Raw genomic sequence first — 17,341 nt, 5'->3', positions numbered from 1 at the left:
CAAAATAAATATATGCTTAGATATAAATGTTATAGGAAATGATCACCTAACGAGTGCTAAAGGGCTCTCCATGTTTTAATATATCATATAAATCCTCCTGCAATGAATTAATCTAAATATTGTCTTAGAAAAACGTGCGTAAACAATAAAAGTAGGCAAATACGCCATGACGATCGATAGCTGGAAAAAAATTAAAATTTTTATTTTATTGACAAAATTGTGATATATTACTGTGTGAAATTGATATGAAAGTGTTTTTATAAGTTCACTACACTTGTCCAGTAGTGTTGGCAAAATGTATTGTAGACATAGTTCAGTTGGATATTGAATTAACGAAATCACAAATGTGTCACAGTTCAATCCATGAGGTAACATGTATTACAATTTTGGGATTAAAATGGCAAATTTCAGAATAAAGCCAGAAATTTTTACATCTCTCAAATAATATCAAGATATTCATTTTAAATCTTGATAAAATATAGATTTTTTTATTAAACAACGAAGTTATAACTAACACTTGCCCCTTTTCTTTCTTCGTGACAGCATTGTTATTCTGCAAGGAGATAGATCCGATTTGTTTGTCTCAGAATGTTCTTTTTTCTCTTGATTCGAAACAAGACTTACATTATTTTCATTTGATTTCAAATTAAATTCTACCATCGTTGTTGTCATCTTGAGTGAGACGACCTCAAATACGCAGCCACGAATGACTGCACCATTTGATACAGATTCTAATTATTTTAAAATCAAAATCACAGCCTGTGAAAATGGAATATTTTTTTCAATTTTGGACTTTTTTCACTCAAATGACTGGAACAGTGTGAAATATCAAAGTATTATTAGCCTTGATTGTATCTTTATTTGAATAAGGAAGTTATCTTCAATGAGAACTTATATGTTTTTTTATGATGATTTTATAATGTACATGAAAAATAACACTGGTATTGAATAAGAACTGAACTGGCAAACAATAGGATTAGCAACTAAATTCAGTGTATGTAAGCACATTCGCATAGCAAAGAGAATAAAAAATTTACTATCAAAATTCACTTTCTGGTTGTGCTTCACTGCAACAGCTTAGAAAAAGTTTGAACTTAACAGGAAATCACTTCTTTAAATGATTTAATATTGGGTTTGATTTAAATAATGGTTAATGTTGGGATAATCAGCATTACAGCATTATTAATCATAATTATGATATATATATAATATCCAAGATACAATGAGAAATTGGTGACAATATTTTTTTGATACTCCATAAATTCAAACAAACTATGATTATTTTCTAAAATTTTAATGACTTCTTGATAATAAAATTTGCAATTATTGAAAATTGAGAATTGAGCAGTATTCCAACATCAATCACTAATTTTCGAATAAGAATTTTATTTTAGAATCCTAGTCAACCAGAACACAGTACTATAACTATACTAATAGCCTTGGTAAGAGTAATGTCATATTATGTATCAGTAAATAGGTACCCAATAATGCATTTTTTTAAATAACGTTTTTTACAAAAAAATGAAACAATTGACATATCTGAATGCACTGTATTATACTGGAACATAAATTGCAACATATTTGAGATAATATTCCATAGGACTATATGTATATGTGGAACATAATGGTAACATGAAATGCAGGAAAGGTTGCATGAAATGCGTTGTCAAATATTACATTGTAAAAAAGCACCAAACTCGCAAATAAGCTGGAATACACAATCTGAGCAGAAAAAGCAATTATTTTTATCAATGGCTAAACCAAGTTTTTTTTGTATAGATAGAAGAAATCATCAAAATTTGAAGTTGGTCGCTGAGTATCCATTTCAGTCGAAAAGTCTTATACCGTTGTATCCTCCCTTTTCGTCCGTGGATCCGGGTATTACTAATTTTCGCACCAGATGATTCAACCCCGGAATTTCTTAAAAAGGTCATGTTTCTTGTCCCTTTTCGATTTATATTCCAGAAACACCGCATCATCTGCCCCAGAAAGCGATGACATTGTCGTTTTACGTTTCACTCCACCTTGTCGTGATGAAGACATACCTTCACCGGGCATCATCTCTTCCTCAGCATCAAGGTCGCTGGCCGCTAAAACTTTTTGAAGAAGATTGTGCTGTTCTTCTTTCGTGCCAAATGCAAGTTGTTTATCTTCATCTAAGCCTTGTAGTTTAGTGATAACTTTAAATGCATAGCCTTGATTAACTAAAAAACTTTGTCTTTTTGTCGAATAAGCCACTTCTTTTGTATCTTGTGACACGAGTGAATAGAAAAAAGCATTGTATTCTTCAGCCAAGCTGCCTTTTTTAGCTCGGAGGATTCTTCCCAATCTTTGTGCTTCTTGCCTACGAGAACCACCATGTGATGAAACTTGTATCAATACATTTGCAGCAGGAAGATCAATCGAGTTATCACCAACTTTGGAAATAAAAATAGTGTTCACTTTTGGATTGTGTATGAAGTTTTGTAATATCTGTATTCTTTCACCTTGTGACGTTGGTCCATAAATATATGGCTTTCCCATTCGTACAGCGTATTCTTTTAAAGCAAATACGTTATCAGAAAATACCACAATTTTATCGTTACGTCGCTCATGAAATTTAACCAAATATTGACAAGCTCTGAACTTGTTTGGATTCATAACATAGAGCAAAATACGCTTTCTTGATTGTAACCCCAAATATTCTCGATAAAATTCTGGAGTCATGGGGCACCACACTTCCGCACATTGCACTCTGGCAATATATCCCCCACTTTGAAGCTCCATCCAATTTGCCTCGTATAGTTTTGGTCCAATGAGGAAATTCAAATCTGAAATTTTGTCATCTTCTCTTACTAATGTTGCAGTGAGTCCGAGTTTGCAATGTGCTTGTACAACTGTTAAAACTCTTCGGAACTGTTTCGCAGGAATTGTGTGGACTTCATCTAATACCATCAAACCCCATTCTTGACTCCTTATCCATTCCATTACTCGTTCAGCCTCCCACGATCGTTTAAAACTATGTCCCATCATCGAATATGTACTAATAATAATACCACATCCATGGGGTTTATCTTTTGCATCAGACGTAAATCTGCATATCATAGAATCATCGGCAGTAGACCACATTTTAAATTGCGATCTCCATTGCTCAACTGCAACTCCAGAAGTACACAGAACCATGCAACGTTTTCGAACAGTACAAGCTGCAGTGACACCAACTAAAGTCTTTCCAGCACCACATGGAAGAACAATTACACCCGCACGTGCTCTTCCATTGCCAAACATTTTTCTGAGACTTTTTTCTTGATAAGGTCTCAGGACTGTTGTTGGTTTTAAATCCATTTTTAAATCTGGGTTCACAGTGTCGTTTCGAAAATCGTATTCCGCTAATAAGGGATATTCTAATTCAATGCATCTTTTTTGCAATGTTTCAATATCATCTTGATTAATTTCAAATGACACAACTTGCAATGTTTCTGTTTCATCATCGTCATTTCCATCAATTTTATCATATAAATCATAAATGTCTTTCGGTACACCACCTTCTTCAGCGGCATCTGAAACTTCATTATTATTATTATTGGAAGATTCGCCATTTTTCACCGCTGGTTTATTAACTTGTAATCCCTGTTTTCCAACAAAAGTAGAAACTTCTGGATCGCCAGAATCCCTTTTTCGGCAAGTTTCAATAACCGAATCTTTTAGTAATTTTTGTATAACTTCAGCATGCGTACTTTCAACAAAGTACCGATTGTGTTTGAGCACAAGTTTAACCTTGCCATAGCTGACTGTGCAAAGTTTTATAAAATCAACAATGCCCGTTGGAATTGTTGTTTTACTTAATCTGCTGAGGTATTCAATGATATCGTCAGTCTCTAATCCAACACTTACTGCTGCATACAAAGAATACGGTGTTAAACGGAACTCATGAATGTATTTTGGTCTGCTGATCGGCTCTGAAATTGCAATAAGAAAATCTCTAGCATGTTTATAAACTGGAGAAAATGACTCCAAAAATATATGTCCATCAGGGGCAACATAAATAGGTCGAGATGCATGGTCAGTTTTCATTCTCATTTGGCTTCTATAATCCTTAGCACCAAATTTGTCTTCAATGCCAACTGTGGTGGAAGACTCGGAATCAATGTGCTTTTTGGCTGCATTAGGGACAGCCGCAATATCCTCGTTTCCCACGCCGTCGTCAAAATCGTCGTATTCCTCATCGAAGTAATCTGGATCACGATCTTCTTTAACCTTATCTACCTTGTTCTTCTTAGCTTTTTTCGTTTTACCCATGTTTAAGGCGAATGAAAAATCCGTTTAATATCAAAATAGCTACAGTCCCGTTAAACCTGACGCTCGACTAACACAACAAACATAAGCATAGACTGCACAGCGGAACAACAGACTAGCGAACTGGAAAATGCTCGATTCTGCTCATTTTTTTTCTTTCGATTTGTGTTTCTATATTGCCCACTGGCGGAAGAAGTATAATTTCAAAACAACTGGATGAATGCTTCCCAAAGCATAAATTTCCTTGTTTATCTCCGTAACTATTACAAATCAGCGATAAGTTACCAACGACGTAACAAATGGAATTTATGCCGCCGCCCATACAATTCTTCCGTTCAGATATACATTCAAGCGTGGTTCCAAACATTACCCATTCTTGGTAGTTCTGCGTGCTATTTTTCAGTTTTTAGCTGTGTTTCCAAAATATAGTTGTAAATCAAATAACTTAATTGTCATTATGTCTTCTGAGGACCTTAAGTTTAGTTACAATAATCAATATTTGATAGCGCAAACGCTGTGATAGACTAGCATAAAATTAGCTATCACTACCTATAAGCGCACGTGGTTTATTGTTTTGAATAAAAATGACAGCTTTGCACATACGAGCCAGTTTGTAAGCGCCAACTCTTCAAAACACTCTCAAAATCAGCGTTGAAAATTTTGCAATGATAAAGTATAGGGAGAATCTTTCAGGGGTCGAGGAAACGTTACATATTTATCACGGGGGAGGGGGAAGCCGAACCATGTAATTATAGATAGTCAGATAATTCATTCTGAAAACTCCATAATACTCACAAAATCAAAAATGGAGAATTCTGGACAAAAAAAATCTTTAGAAAAGTTTAAAACATGACAAATAGCATGTGCCCGCTCACCAGCTAATACCAAAAAAAATTACAAAGATCATAAAACGAGAGAGAGATTTATTATCGCAAACAATGTCAACACTATAATACATTTGAAGCAACACAAAATGTAATTTAGCAATTGGTTGATCATTATTTGTGAGGGCAGTATGCAAGACCAGTTACGGTAGGTCACCGAGGCTCCTGGCCCTTGCTGTATATATACATGAAATCAACCAGACATAGCATTAGCAATGAAATACGAATAAAAAATATATGGAGAAATAAAATGTAGCCTAGATGTGCGAGTCAGCAATTTCACAGTTAATAATGCAAGTAATGATATTAATAGATCACGTGTTTTAAGTAGGGTTGGGATTTCGGAGCCAGTTTTTGAAATCTCAGTATCGGGATATCCCGGGATTGAGCCGTATAATCCCGAATTTTTCGAAATTAAGTAAAAGATTGAAACAACTTGCATGACAATAAAATCACGTATTTATTTAATGTGATGCCGACGCAGAAATATTAGAGCATCTAGGGCAGTAGTTCCCACCCTTTTTTTTATGTCGCGGCACACTATTTAGCATTTTAAATATTCGCGGCACATCTATCACAAAACACGAACATTTTCTACTTGTAAAGAGTGCGATAGCCGAAGGCGAAAACATGGTTAATAGTTACCGATATTACAACCGTTTTCTTACATTAATGTACACGAGAGCGCCTTCGAAGCACCTCACATTATTGTAAAAGTTGACGCCCTCCCGCGTCCCCCGTTAGCCGTTATTATTATTATTATCACAGGCATTTTCACTTTTGCACAACTTAATTCTTTTTTGTTACAATTCAATATGTTTCTCCCATTGCCAAAATCTTTCAATAGCATTATTGTCGGCACTTACGAGAGGAATGAAATGGGCAAACAAACTGTATTTCATTACAACAATTAATTATTATCGCTAAAACCACTAAATAGGTTTAATTTAAAGTTGTTATAATTTTCACCGCTGAACGTATCTTTTCACGTTATGAATTTCGTGCAATGCCCGAGCATAATTTGATGATAAAGATCGTAGCATTTACTATGTCGAAACGCTTATTCGACTTTTCAGACCGCAGAAACTATCCGAAAAAGATTTTGTGTTCGAGATATGAAATAATCGGCAATTCCACCACGCTTTCGTGAAGTAGTGCAAAATAGTTTTATTAAGTTTCATTGCATCAGTATTTGGTCTACGCGTTTCGCCAGATTACTGGGTGATTAGAGATCTCAATGGTGGGCAAAATAGTATCTTTTCATCGTGTCGGATACTTTTAACGAACTGTCGAATTCGGGATTTAATTCCGATTTTTATCTTTTGGGTCGGCTTTTATCTTTCTTGTCACCGTTTGTAAATTAACTGTCCCAATTTTAAGCTAAAAATATTATCATTTCTGACGCCGAAATGCGGATATTCATGAAGGCGATAGTTGACCTTCTTGATTTTATTTTTCTATTGTGGCTGTTTTATTTTTCTATTAAATAGTGAATAAAAACCCTGCAAAGTCATTGCGTGAATCCTGAATGCTATTTTGAGTTCAAATTATGATTAAATAAATCGGCGATAATTGCAATTCTACTAGTCAAATAATAATTCATTTGTAAAACTTGAGAAAATTTCGCACAATAATTCCACTTAGTCTGACTGACTCAAACTGTAAACGTGGATGGCTTTTATTTTTAAAGAAGAATTAAATAAAATGGTATAACCTACCATTTGTGAGAATATCTACATGTGGATAATAACGCCTTATAACCCCGGAATTTTTAGAGAATAATTGCGGGATTGGGATTGAAAAAAAAACACTCCAGATCCCGGGATATCGGGATTTTCCGGGGTCCCAACCCTAGTTTTAGATTCGAACAGGTCCATAAAATTGAAAAAATTATCAAAAGCTTAGATTAGTTTTTGTAATTAAATATTTGTTGGGCCGAGACGGGCTCAAATACACAGAGAAAAATGAAGAAGTCGGATTATCACAGATTAAACAATAAATAAAAGATAGGAAGTACAAGTATCATTAACAATGGTTTTTTAAGGTGAACTATAATAAAGTACATAGTAGTAGTTTGTGTCAAAAAAGAGAAAACATTTTAGTATGATTTTACAAAAAATGCAATTGAAAGAGGCCAATGATCTTCAATACACAGTCTAAATGTGAAACAGTCAAATTTATGATATTATATACAGTGTTTGGCTCATTTACTTTAAACAAAGTTTAAAAGATATTAAACTTAGGATTTTTAATTGAGATAATTATTAATCAAGATATTAAGACAAATTTGAGCATTTAAGTAAGAAAGACTTTTTCAGTTCCTCATTGAAAACATGCACTGAACTTTTTTTGGTTTCATACTTCAAAGATGTTTTGTCCACCTCAGTGGACACTTGTGGAGTAATATTATTCCTGTTTATTTAAAATCTGGTGCAGTAATTATGCACTTTTTGTAATGGGGTGAAATAATGTATAAAGACTGGGAGAATAAGGCCATTTTCATACCGATGCATAAACTTTGCAATTTATAGTGCGAGCATATCTGAAAGCTGTAGGTCGTAGGAGATCATACTGGTGACAAAGCTGCAAATTAGTTAAAACTTTTCTCTGCAAATGTCATGCACCTTAAAACTTTATTCCGCAGAACTTAAATTGACTGAAAGGAAGACCTTGTTGCTGAACCCCAACCCAAAACGTATATATAATGCCCGAAACCAAGTAGACCATATTGTAGACGCGAGTGAAATAAACTAAAATATACTTATTTAAGGGTTTTAGATTTCAAAATGAGCCTTAATCTGTAAAATATTTTAAGATTTTGCAAAAAAATTATTGGATAACTGACAATATGTGGTTTCCAACTGCAAAATATCTTTCTATCACGAATTCATACACATATACAAAATAGTATCAACCATCCATTTCTGTTTACAGCATTCACACGGATATAATATTTTGGTAGAGAGGAGAAAGGCGTCGGTAAGTTTACTAGCCCCACGAACATTACATAGATAATATTTGACTTGAGATACAGTTGAGAAGCCTTCAAGCTGAGAGTGTACTTTTCGGCCTAATATTACTGTTGACATTTGTCAGCGATATATGGCAAACTACGGCTTCTTGTCTGGTTGCTGGCCCATGTCGGCCATGGGACTAGTCAGCCAGTTATTCATTTCAGATGTGTGGATTTGATGATAGAGGAAGCCGTAACCGACCAAGGTACGTGAACCACCCTATGGCGGCGAGCACTTTTAAGATACACCGTTGAAGTTAGTATATATTCTCACACTGGTCCCAGGAAAAGGAGAATCAATGTGACGACTTAATCTATTGAAAAACGATCACAACTTAACTTCAAATAAACTAATAAAGCCCAATCAAATAACTGCAGGAATGAATTGGCACTTCGTCCTAATTGAGATCCCGAATATATATGTCATAAAATTAGAATCATTTAAATTGTATAGTACTGTTATGAAAATATGAACAAGCATATATATGACGATTGACGAACAAATAATCAGAACCATGGACTTCACTATGTTCAAGTCACGTATTAAAGATCTTAGGTTTTATCCCTCCGTTCACCTCCCCACAGTGGCTGCAATTACATATAACCGTTGAAAGGCGAGCCACGAGTCATATGTGTTTAATGCTATACACACAAGGGAAAAATTACATGGGCTTTATGAAGAGTTATTCAAGTTACGTTGTATAAATTGCACTAATACTCAATGATTATCAACTTTAATAATAAGAAATCCAATGAGCATTTTTACCTGATGAATGGTTCAAATAGACATTGCATGACTAAACTCAGGCCAACTACAGATGGTTATACGATATGGAAATGTTCATTTTATTATTCTATATTTCACAATTTTTTACAAAATAAAAATGCACCACAAAGACCCAATATCAGTGCTACACACTCTTGAATTCGTAGTTTCAAATCGGGAAACTTCCACATCAAAGATTATCGCATTTAAATGCTGTAAAGTAAAGGCAACTGCGTTCGTGCAAAGAACGTTAAAATTTTTACAGTGCGTGTAAAGTCAATTTTACTATGCAGTTATCGTTTTACTATGAATATGAACAAAACCGTTCTGGATGTTTTAAAACCACGTACGAATCTAGTAAACATTATTCAATATATAAAATATGCTTCGTCATTCTCGTGAAAATTTCATCGTAGTTGAGAAATTATATGGAACTCCGCTCGGTAACAGGATGGTTTCGTAGACATCGTGTAATATAACTTTTTACAGCACAGCGTGTTGCTCAGTTAGTGAATTGAGTCAGAAATAAATCTTGGTATTGAATGCTTCGTCAATCCAGTTTTGTTCTCCAGAAATTTTGATTCTTTATATTCTGATTTGTCATCAATGGTTTTTTCAGCCTGCGCTTCTAGTCAGTCGCCTCGAACAATCATTCTATTTTTAAGAATATACAGAGCTCAATCCGTGATAAATCGTTTTGCTAACAATATTGCGTAGTTGATATATTTGGTTGCCTATTTCTGAGCTGCGCGTAATTTATCTCTGATCAAAACAAAACATACAAATAGTAGAATATGAGGATGCACACGATTCCGATTATTCCAGCTGTTTAGTCGTTGATTGTTAAATGAAAATGTGCGCTGTTGAAAGATATAAAGAATTTGTGGAATAAGTTAGGACAATAAGCAAATGGATTTGGACGAATTTGAAGAGCAGCTTGGTACTTTCAGTTTCTACAAAATATTCATACTTGTTTCGTGTATTTTTGCGATATTCGCTGGTTCATGGACACCATTCACATCAGTGTATTATAATGCCGTGCCGGATCACAGGTAATTTGACTACATACAGATGTATTTATTGCACCTACCTACTACAATCGTCTTTATCTCTGTGGTACTGATATCTAAGTACAGTGCTTATATATCGATGTGTGGCGATGGAATAGTAGGAAACTAGTCAGGCTTCACTTCTGCTTTTATTTTGACATATTCTGGACAAGAAGTGGACCTATGGGTCGTGTTGTTAAAATGTTGTTGTTATTGTTGTTTGTATTTTCCTTATTGCTATGAAAAAAATCGCTTTTCTCTTCAACTACCTGACCAATTGCTTTTAAATGTTTTGCGGTTAAAGATTGTATTTTTTGCTATTTTATGTAATTCAAAAATATCTGTGTCCTCTATGAGTCTATGCGACTCTAGACTCTATGGGATTCGTTTTTCGTATGCGAAGGCGTTATCAATATGAAAAATTGCGCACCTCGTGGCGGTTCCGTTTCCGCGTAAGTTGATATCTGTCGTTACACTCGGGTTTAATTGATTGTGCTTTTCAACACAGATGTAGGTTGCCATATTTTGAAGACAATACTACTTGCGTGAACAAGAGTGAAGAGAACTTCACATCGCTGGCTATTCCTGTGAGTATGTTATTGAAAAGTCAAACGCTTATTCCTACGTTGGATCAGACTTCAATATCAACTCATCTTTAAATAAATTGAAAACCTTTTGTTTCAGCCAGGAGATTCTTGTCATCGATACATCTACAACTCTACGGATTGTTTGATATCAGGAAACTTGTCCTGTTTAACTAACGCATCAGCAAATGGAATAGTGAGATGCGATAACGGATTTCATTATGACGACAGTTACTTCGAAGAAACGGTCGCTACTGAGGTGACTTATTTAACGATGTAATTGTGGCTTGTATACTTAACTATCGACATGCGAGCAGTACAAAAAGCCTGATTTGGCAAATATAACTAGAAATAGAATAGCAGAAACTCGAAACCACGAAGAGAAGTCATGAAATTCACGGGCTGATAACGACTGATTATGATATATCCCCGATTGTGAAAGTGCATTTTCGCTCCAGCTACAATATACTAAAAGATGATTAAATTTTATCTTTTTTTGCAGTGGAACCTGTTGTGTGACAGGAGTCTATTAAACTCTTTTGTTACTTCACTTTTGTTTGTTGGAATATTTTTTGGATCTCCTCCAGCTGGATATGTCGTCGATTGGTAAATAAAAATGCTCAAATATCAAACAAGTATAAATAATCGTAATCAACACATGATAATACGAACTACGGCAAATTCAATGGTTACGTTTTTTTAAACTGATAATATAAGTTGATTGGATCAAAACACATGATAGAAGGTGGCTTATGATGTTGAGTCACGTGGATGACTTATAACAGAGAATCCACATTCTATGTAGTTAGCACTAAATGCGTCCACTATTTACAGTTCATGTTGGTAAAATTTTATGAGATATTCTCTATACCCAAACTATTTATTGTTCGTAACGTCTCAGCTAAACTTCAGAAATTTTAATAGAAGTTTTAACGGCTCATCATGGACCGATTAAATATTAAGGTGCTCCAGAAGTATTCGTACCAAGATGACGCACAATCTGAACATAGTATGTGTACCAGGTTAGGGTTGTTCAGGTTGTGAGTCATCTTTGTACGAATACCTCCGGAGCGCCGATATTATAATGTATTATTCGGGATTAAGTTTACGGTGTCTTCTTCAAAGGTTCGGGAGGAGAACTGCCCTCCTTGTTCTTTCTGTTGGATTAATGGCATCCGGAATAGGATGTACGTTTGCTCCTACATTTGCAGTCTATTGTGTTTTTCGCTTTATTGAAGGTTCTACGTGTGTTCCACTGGTCGGGGCTATTTTCTCTTACGGTAAGAGTTTTCTACTGATTATTTTTAGATGTAACAATTTGGCGAATTTACAAGATCAATATCATTAACTCAAGACTCTGGCAAGGTATTGCTATGTTTGTCTTACAAAACAAAATATTATATAGATCAGGGGTGGGTAAGGATTTCGAACCAGGGGCCAAATTTTTTTTCCTACCTAGACTGGCGGCCATGTAAGTGTGACGTAAAAAGTTACATTTTATGAACAATATTTACAGTGTTACAAAAGCAACAGTGGAAAATAGTATGCCTCGTGCCAAAACTAAATTCAACCCCAATCTCAACAAATTCCTTGAGTTAATATTAGCTAAAACATCAAATTTTGGTTTCATTTTGGTTGTGGCAGTATCAGGCGGGCCAGATTGAACTACCCAACGGGCCGGATTTGGCCCGTGGACCGTAGTTTGCCCAAGTCTGATATAGATGATTTTTTTAACTGATAATAAAACTGAATCTTGAACAACATTTAAATAACATATCTTTCAGCAAATGAAGTAGCTGGTCGAAGCCTCAGGTCCACCGTTGGTACAATTATAATGTTTACTACATCAATTTCTCACACCATATTACCAGCCGTGGCGTATGTTTTACGGGATTGGAGGGATTTGAATCTAGCAAGTGCTCTACTACCACTAGCTTTCATTATTACTTGGCCGTTTATTCCTGAAACTCCAAAGTAAGAGTTAGGCTGCATTTTCATTTTTTCGTTCACTGATTCCATTTTATTTATTCGTCTTAACAATTGTTCGTCCTTCATATAAATATCGCCCCCTTAATCCGATGCATTTCCTTCCTCACTTTTGAACAATTTCTTCCTCATCAGTCTTATTTACAGGAATACCGTATTGTCCTCAGGTGGCTACTTATGAAAGGAAAAGAAGAAGAAGCAAGAAAAGTATTGAATCGGTATGCAAAAAGCAGAGGAAAAACATTGAACGAAGACGACTGGCAAAAAGTTCTCGATACAGAAAAGAAAAAAATGGTGATTCTTTCGCAATTAATAAAATTTGAGTCAAAATCTTCAAGGATATACTATTATTAAATTATAGGAATCTATCAGTACAAGATCTCATCTGACTGATCTTTTCCGTCGACCTTTTACAAGAATTGTATCGCTGGTTGTGTTGTTTGATTGGTTTGCAGTCAACTGTGTATTCTACGGCCTGGTACTGAACGCAGGTTCTCTTTCGGGTTAGTTTATACATATATATATTTATCAAAGTTAACGTGATACCGAAAATGGCAACAACGCTGTTTTAGCTCAAACAAGATAATTATTTTAAACTCCGCCACAAAGACATAATATTCTGCTAGAATTGTATGCCTTTTCATGCTAAACATAAACTATGTGCTGAATTCAGGTTGAAATCCATTTTCAGCAGTCAATTACTACAGATTTTGGAGTGGGAATAACAACTAACTAAACACAGTCCTCGCTCGACGACGATTGCTTAGATCGAGAATAGTATTTCATGAATTGCTTTGTTAAGATTTACCAGAGAAATTTCATGCGTTCCACACCACAGGTGACCCGTATGTAAACGGCGTTCTGAATGGAGCAACAGAAATTATTGCAGTAATTGTGTATGGAGCAGTAAATAAGAAATATGGGGCAAAAGTCTGTATTATTCTCGGGATGCTGTGTTCGGGATCGCTCTGCCTTGTAGCAATGATTGCGGCGGAAATAGACAGTACAAGTGAAAGTAAGAATTGCCTTTACTATTTATGCCCTAAATTAAATGCAGTGAATTTTACAGCAGATATAATTTTTTGTCATAGCTGCCCTACAAGTGGTGAGATGGGTATCAATCACAGGGAAATTATTTGCGACTGTTTCTTTCTACGCTACATATCAATACACGAATGATGTTTTTCCGGTTATCACAAGGTATTTTTTTATTTTCCATAGTTTCCGAAGGATAATTTGCATTAGTTGCGATTGATATACGATAATTTAAAATGTCCCTTTTATCTATGTCTGCTTACAGAGGCAAAGCAATGGCACTTGCGTCCTCGTTCGCAAGAGTCGGATCTATAATTATTCCGTTTATTCTTGAAGTTCAGTCTGACTCCATATGGGTCACTCAAGTAAGTCTGCATTTTGATTGAGTATAAAACCTTTAATACAATGTGTTGCATTGATACTCACCACGCCGTTTAACATTTTTTCTTTCAATATTTTTGTAAGGCTATATTAGGGTTCCTTGGCCTCAGTGCTGGTCTGGCCACTCTCATCATGCCACAAACCTCATCAAAAGTTGCCACTACGACTCTGCAAGAAGCGGAAAAAGGTTACCGTGTTAACATGAAGTGGATAGCTAAGTTTATAAAAAATAAAAGGTAAAATTTGGTCATATCTATGAAATGTTGTAATATTATTGATATTGAATAATTTAAATTACTTTCCGTGTAATTACAGATCAACGAACGAAAATGCAGACGAGAGAAAAGTACAAATTGAATATTTGGACGTGGAAACAAATAATAACAACACTATTTTTACTAATCACGTCACAAAATTGTAATTTTTATATGATGATTTATCGAAGCAGTAAAACTGAATTAATTAATGAACCACATCGACAATCTCATCTTTGTGAATTTGAAATTATTTCATGATTATTGTGATATCTTGTTTTGCATTCTCCGTTGGCCCCTGTTCATACATCCGCTGGTACATGTATCAATGAAAATATGGTGCAAAATGTAAGTAGTTTCAAAACATAAATTAATCAGATTTAGCTCTTAAAATTAGCTTATACGACTAGGATATATGTATAATAATTAATGTAAAGTATATTTAATTCATTTTTTGAAATAAATTTACTCTGTGAGATATTACCGCTGACTTCATATATCGAGTCATATATCGAGTGAAACAAAAAACACAATATTATAGAGCATTCTCGGCAAACCGGAAACGATATGTGGTCGGAACGAGAAAGGCAATACATGGAGCGAATGCATTATCGCTGTTGCGAAACATAATGCGGCCTATTTTGTGAAATATTACATGCTATTAATATGAAAGGGTTAAATACATTATAATCCATAGTTACACAATGCACATTCGCTACAAAACCAAGCAAGAACTGTTTGATATTGTATACTTAGTTCAACATTTTCGAACTTACTTGGAAAGAAATTTACCATACGTACAGATCATGCTTCATTACAATGATTAAAATATTTTAAGGTTCATGTAGATTGTTTTGTAGGTGACGAGATATTGTTGCAGACTGTAACTTTGATGTAATTGTAGATAATAACTGGTGCTATCACCTAACTATGATATGGAATAATTCAATGTGCGGGTAACACCAGAAATACTTGAAAAGCCCGATCTCATCCAACATTTGTATCTTCGACTTTATTACAGTATCGCAGTAGTAATGGACATCAGTGAGTCGGTTTATTCCGGCAGTTGCATACAATTTAATCTATTTGTATGACTATCACTCAAATATCAGCTGAATAAATAAAAACAACATGAAAACTAGAACTTACAAATTCTAGAGCTTAATGACAGAGATGTGCTTACTAAAACACAAAAAGAAGAGAGCTACCTGTGGGAGAACTTACGGATGCCACATTATTGGTCGGAATAGACAGCTCAATGAAATGTGTTAGGACTCGTGTGGTGTTATAAAAAGATGGGATAATACATGAAATTAATTATTAGAATCAAATTTTGCATGAGAAATCAGTTAATTTGACCAAATATGAATCTAATGCGCTTATAAATTAAATGGTCATCACAAGATTGGCATGACAGCAAAGAATAAATATTGCGGAAGACTTTTCTAGAACAGTGCTCCGCAACCGGTGTGCCGCGAGACGATGCCAGGTGTGCCGCACAGGAATTGCACCTTTTCTCTTCTTTTTACAAATTGTTTTTTATCTTTTGTTATTTTTGCGTTAGTCTACCACTCTACTCTACTAACGTATAGTTAACCTGCTTTTACGCTAGCTTGAGCGACACCAATTCAAATACCTGACACATAGCACGTATAGTAATCGAATATAAATAAAGTGTGAGTTTGCAGAATCAGTGCCCAGTGGTCTTTGATTAAAAAAGTCAAAGAATGTTAAAGTTTAGCAAAATAGATAAATTTTTAAACGGAGCAACATATTGTACCTAGCACAAGCAGATTTGAAAACCTCGTGGTCTGAATTTGATGATTTGAAAATCATTGATGACGTATTGTATAGACGTTTTGAAGACTCAAAACTTGGAAAATATTCTTACAGAATCGTGGTTCCTAAAGTTTTTATCCTCTAGTACTTCATCATGTTCCCGATAAAAGTACTTCAGGACATTTGGGTGTTAGGAAAACTCATTTGCGAGCAATGCAATTCAATTACTGGCATTCAATATATGAATATTCAAATATAAAGTCTTGTTTGAACAGTCAGCGCAGAAAAAATCCAGTCCCCGCTCGTGATAAACACCTGATTCCAACAGTTTTTAGTGGCATTAACTAGCGGATAAGTTGTGATGTTATCACGATATCAAAGAGCAATTCCGGCAATAAATATACTTTACCTATGATTGACAACTTTAGTAGCTTTTTACATTGACTATAGCAATTCCCGACCAAAGAGCTAGTACGATAACACCTTTATTTGTATCTGAGTGGATTTGTAATCAAAGCCCTCCGAAAACTTTGCATTATGATTCAGGTTCAAATTTTAAAAGTTTTATTTTAAAGACATGTGTAGAGAGTATGGCATTAAGAAAACTTTTTTCCATCCAATGGGTAACGGAGGTACAGAGAGATGTCAAAGAACGTTGTTAAAGATTTTGTCACATTTGACGGTTTCTAAAAAATAGATTGGGACCTGTTTTACCCTAAGCATGTTATGCTTACAATACTGCCGTACATGATTCGACTGACATTCCACCCATTACATTGGCTCACGGAATTGCACCAAAAGATACACCTTTTAACCTGGTAGATTCAGCAGCCGACAATTTTCACGAACTTTTTCTTGTGAAATTGATAGTGTATTAGATATTATGTCTAGAAAAGATTACGTTGCTTCATTGGTGCGAAAGCGTCTTGACAAATCCCGTAAATCTATGGAAAAGCAGTATAATAAAACGGCTATTTCCAACGATTCTTACGTAAATGGAATAATGATGCTTTATACTCCTTCTGTACCTATTGGCGAGACTACTAAGATTGCGTATTTATGGAATGGCCCTTACAAGATTATTGAAGTTTTGGAAAATCAGAATTTTCTGATTAAACTCGTTGATGAAAATCTTAGGAAATCTCAGACCAGTATTCGAGTTCATTTTAATAGACTAAAACCCTTTTTACAGGACGTGAATCTTTGGTTTGTCGTGAACATATTTTCTCATTACCTCACAAATACAATATACCAAACCCCATGTTTCGAAAACTCGTGTTTCAAAGTTATTTCCGTGTCTTCATATTATTGTGTGTGTGAATTTATTGTAATCTC

At 34.9% G+C, this 17,341-nt stretch overlaps 3 protein-coding genes across 4 annotated transcripts in view; 1 reads left to right on the top strand and 2 right to left on the bottom strand.

Annotated features, from left to right (window-relative positions):
- Positions 1 to 802, bottom strand: part of LOC120340982 (adenylate cyclase type 9-like) — a 46,841-nt gene extending 46,039 nt beyond the window's left edge. For both annotated transcript variants that reach the window (XM_039409389.2, XM_039409390.2), the window contains exon 1: positions 522 to 802. In XM_039409389.2, the coding sequence (XP_039265323.2) occupies positions 522 to 672 (151 nt within the window). In that variant the 5' untranslated portion in view covers positions 673 to 802. The remainder of the gene's footprint in view (positions 1 to 521) is intronic.
- LOC120340985 (general transcription and DNA repair factor IIH helicase/translocase subunit XPB-like) lies at positions 760 to 4,404 on the bottom strand. The gene has a single exon (XM_039409398.2). The coding sequence runs from the start codon at positions 4,276 to 4,278 to the stop codon at positions 1,906 to 1,908; it is 2,373 nt and encodes a 790-aa protein (XP_039265332.1). The 5' UTR covers positions 4,279 to 4,404; the 3' UTR covers positions 760 to 1,905.
- Positions 4,405 to 9,084: 4,680 nt separating this feature from the next.
- Positions 9,085 to 14,710, top strand: LOC120340993 (organic cation transporter protein-like). The gene is made up of 13 exons (XM_039409407.2): positions 9,085 to 9,990; positions 10,496 to 10,574; positions 10,672 to 10,830; positions 11,074 to 11,177; positions 11,697 to 11,851; positions 12,356 to 12,545; positions 12,725 to 12,851; positions 12,919 to 13,060; positions 13,396 to 13,572; positions 13,649 to 13,757; positions 13,858 to 13,957; positions 14,058 to 14,209; positions 14,289 to 14,710. Exons 1-13 carry the CDS (start codon positions 9,848 to 9,850, stop codon positions 14,392 to 14,394), a joined length of 1,743 nt encoding a protein of 580 aa, XP_039265341.2. The 5' UTR covers positions 9,085 to 9,847; the 3' UTR covers positions 14,395 to 14,710.
- Positions 14,711 to 17,341: the final 2,631 nt, after the last annotated feature.

The sequence above is a fragment of the Styela clava genome, chromosome 14 (genome assembly GCF_964204865.1).
Source record: "Styela clava chromosome 14, kaStyClav1.hap1.2, whole genome shotgun sequence".
Taxonomy (NCBI): Eukaryota; Metazoa; Chordata; class Ascidiacea; order Stolidobranchia; family Styelidae; genus Styela; species Styela clava.
The sequence above is the reverse complement of the archived record's forward strand: the minus strand, read 5'-3'. Positions and strand labels throughout refer to the sequence as shown.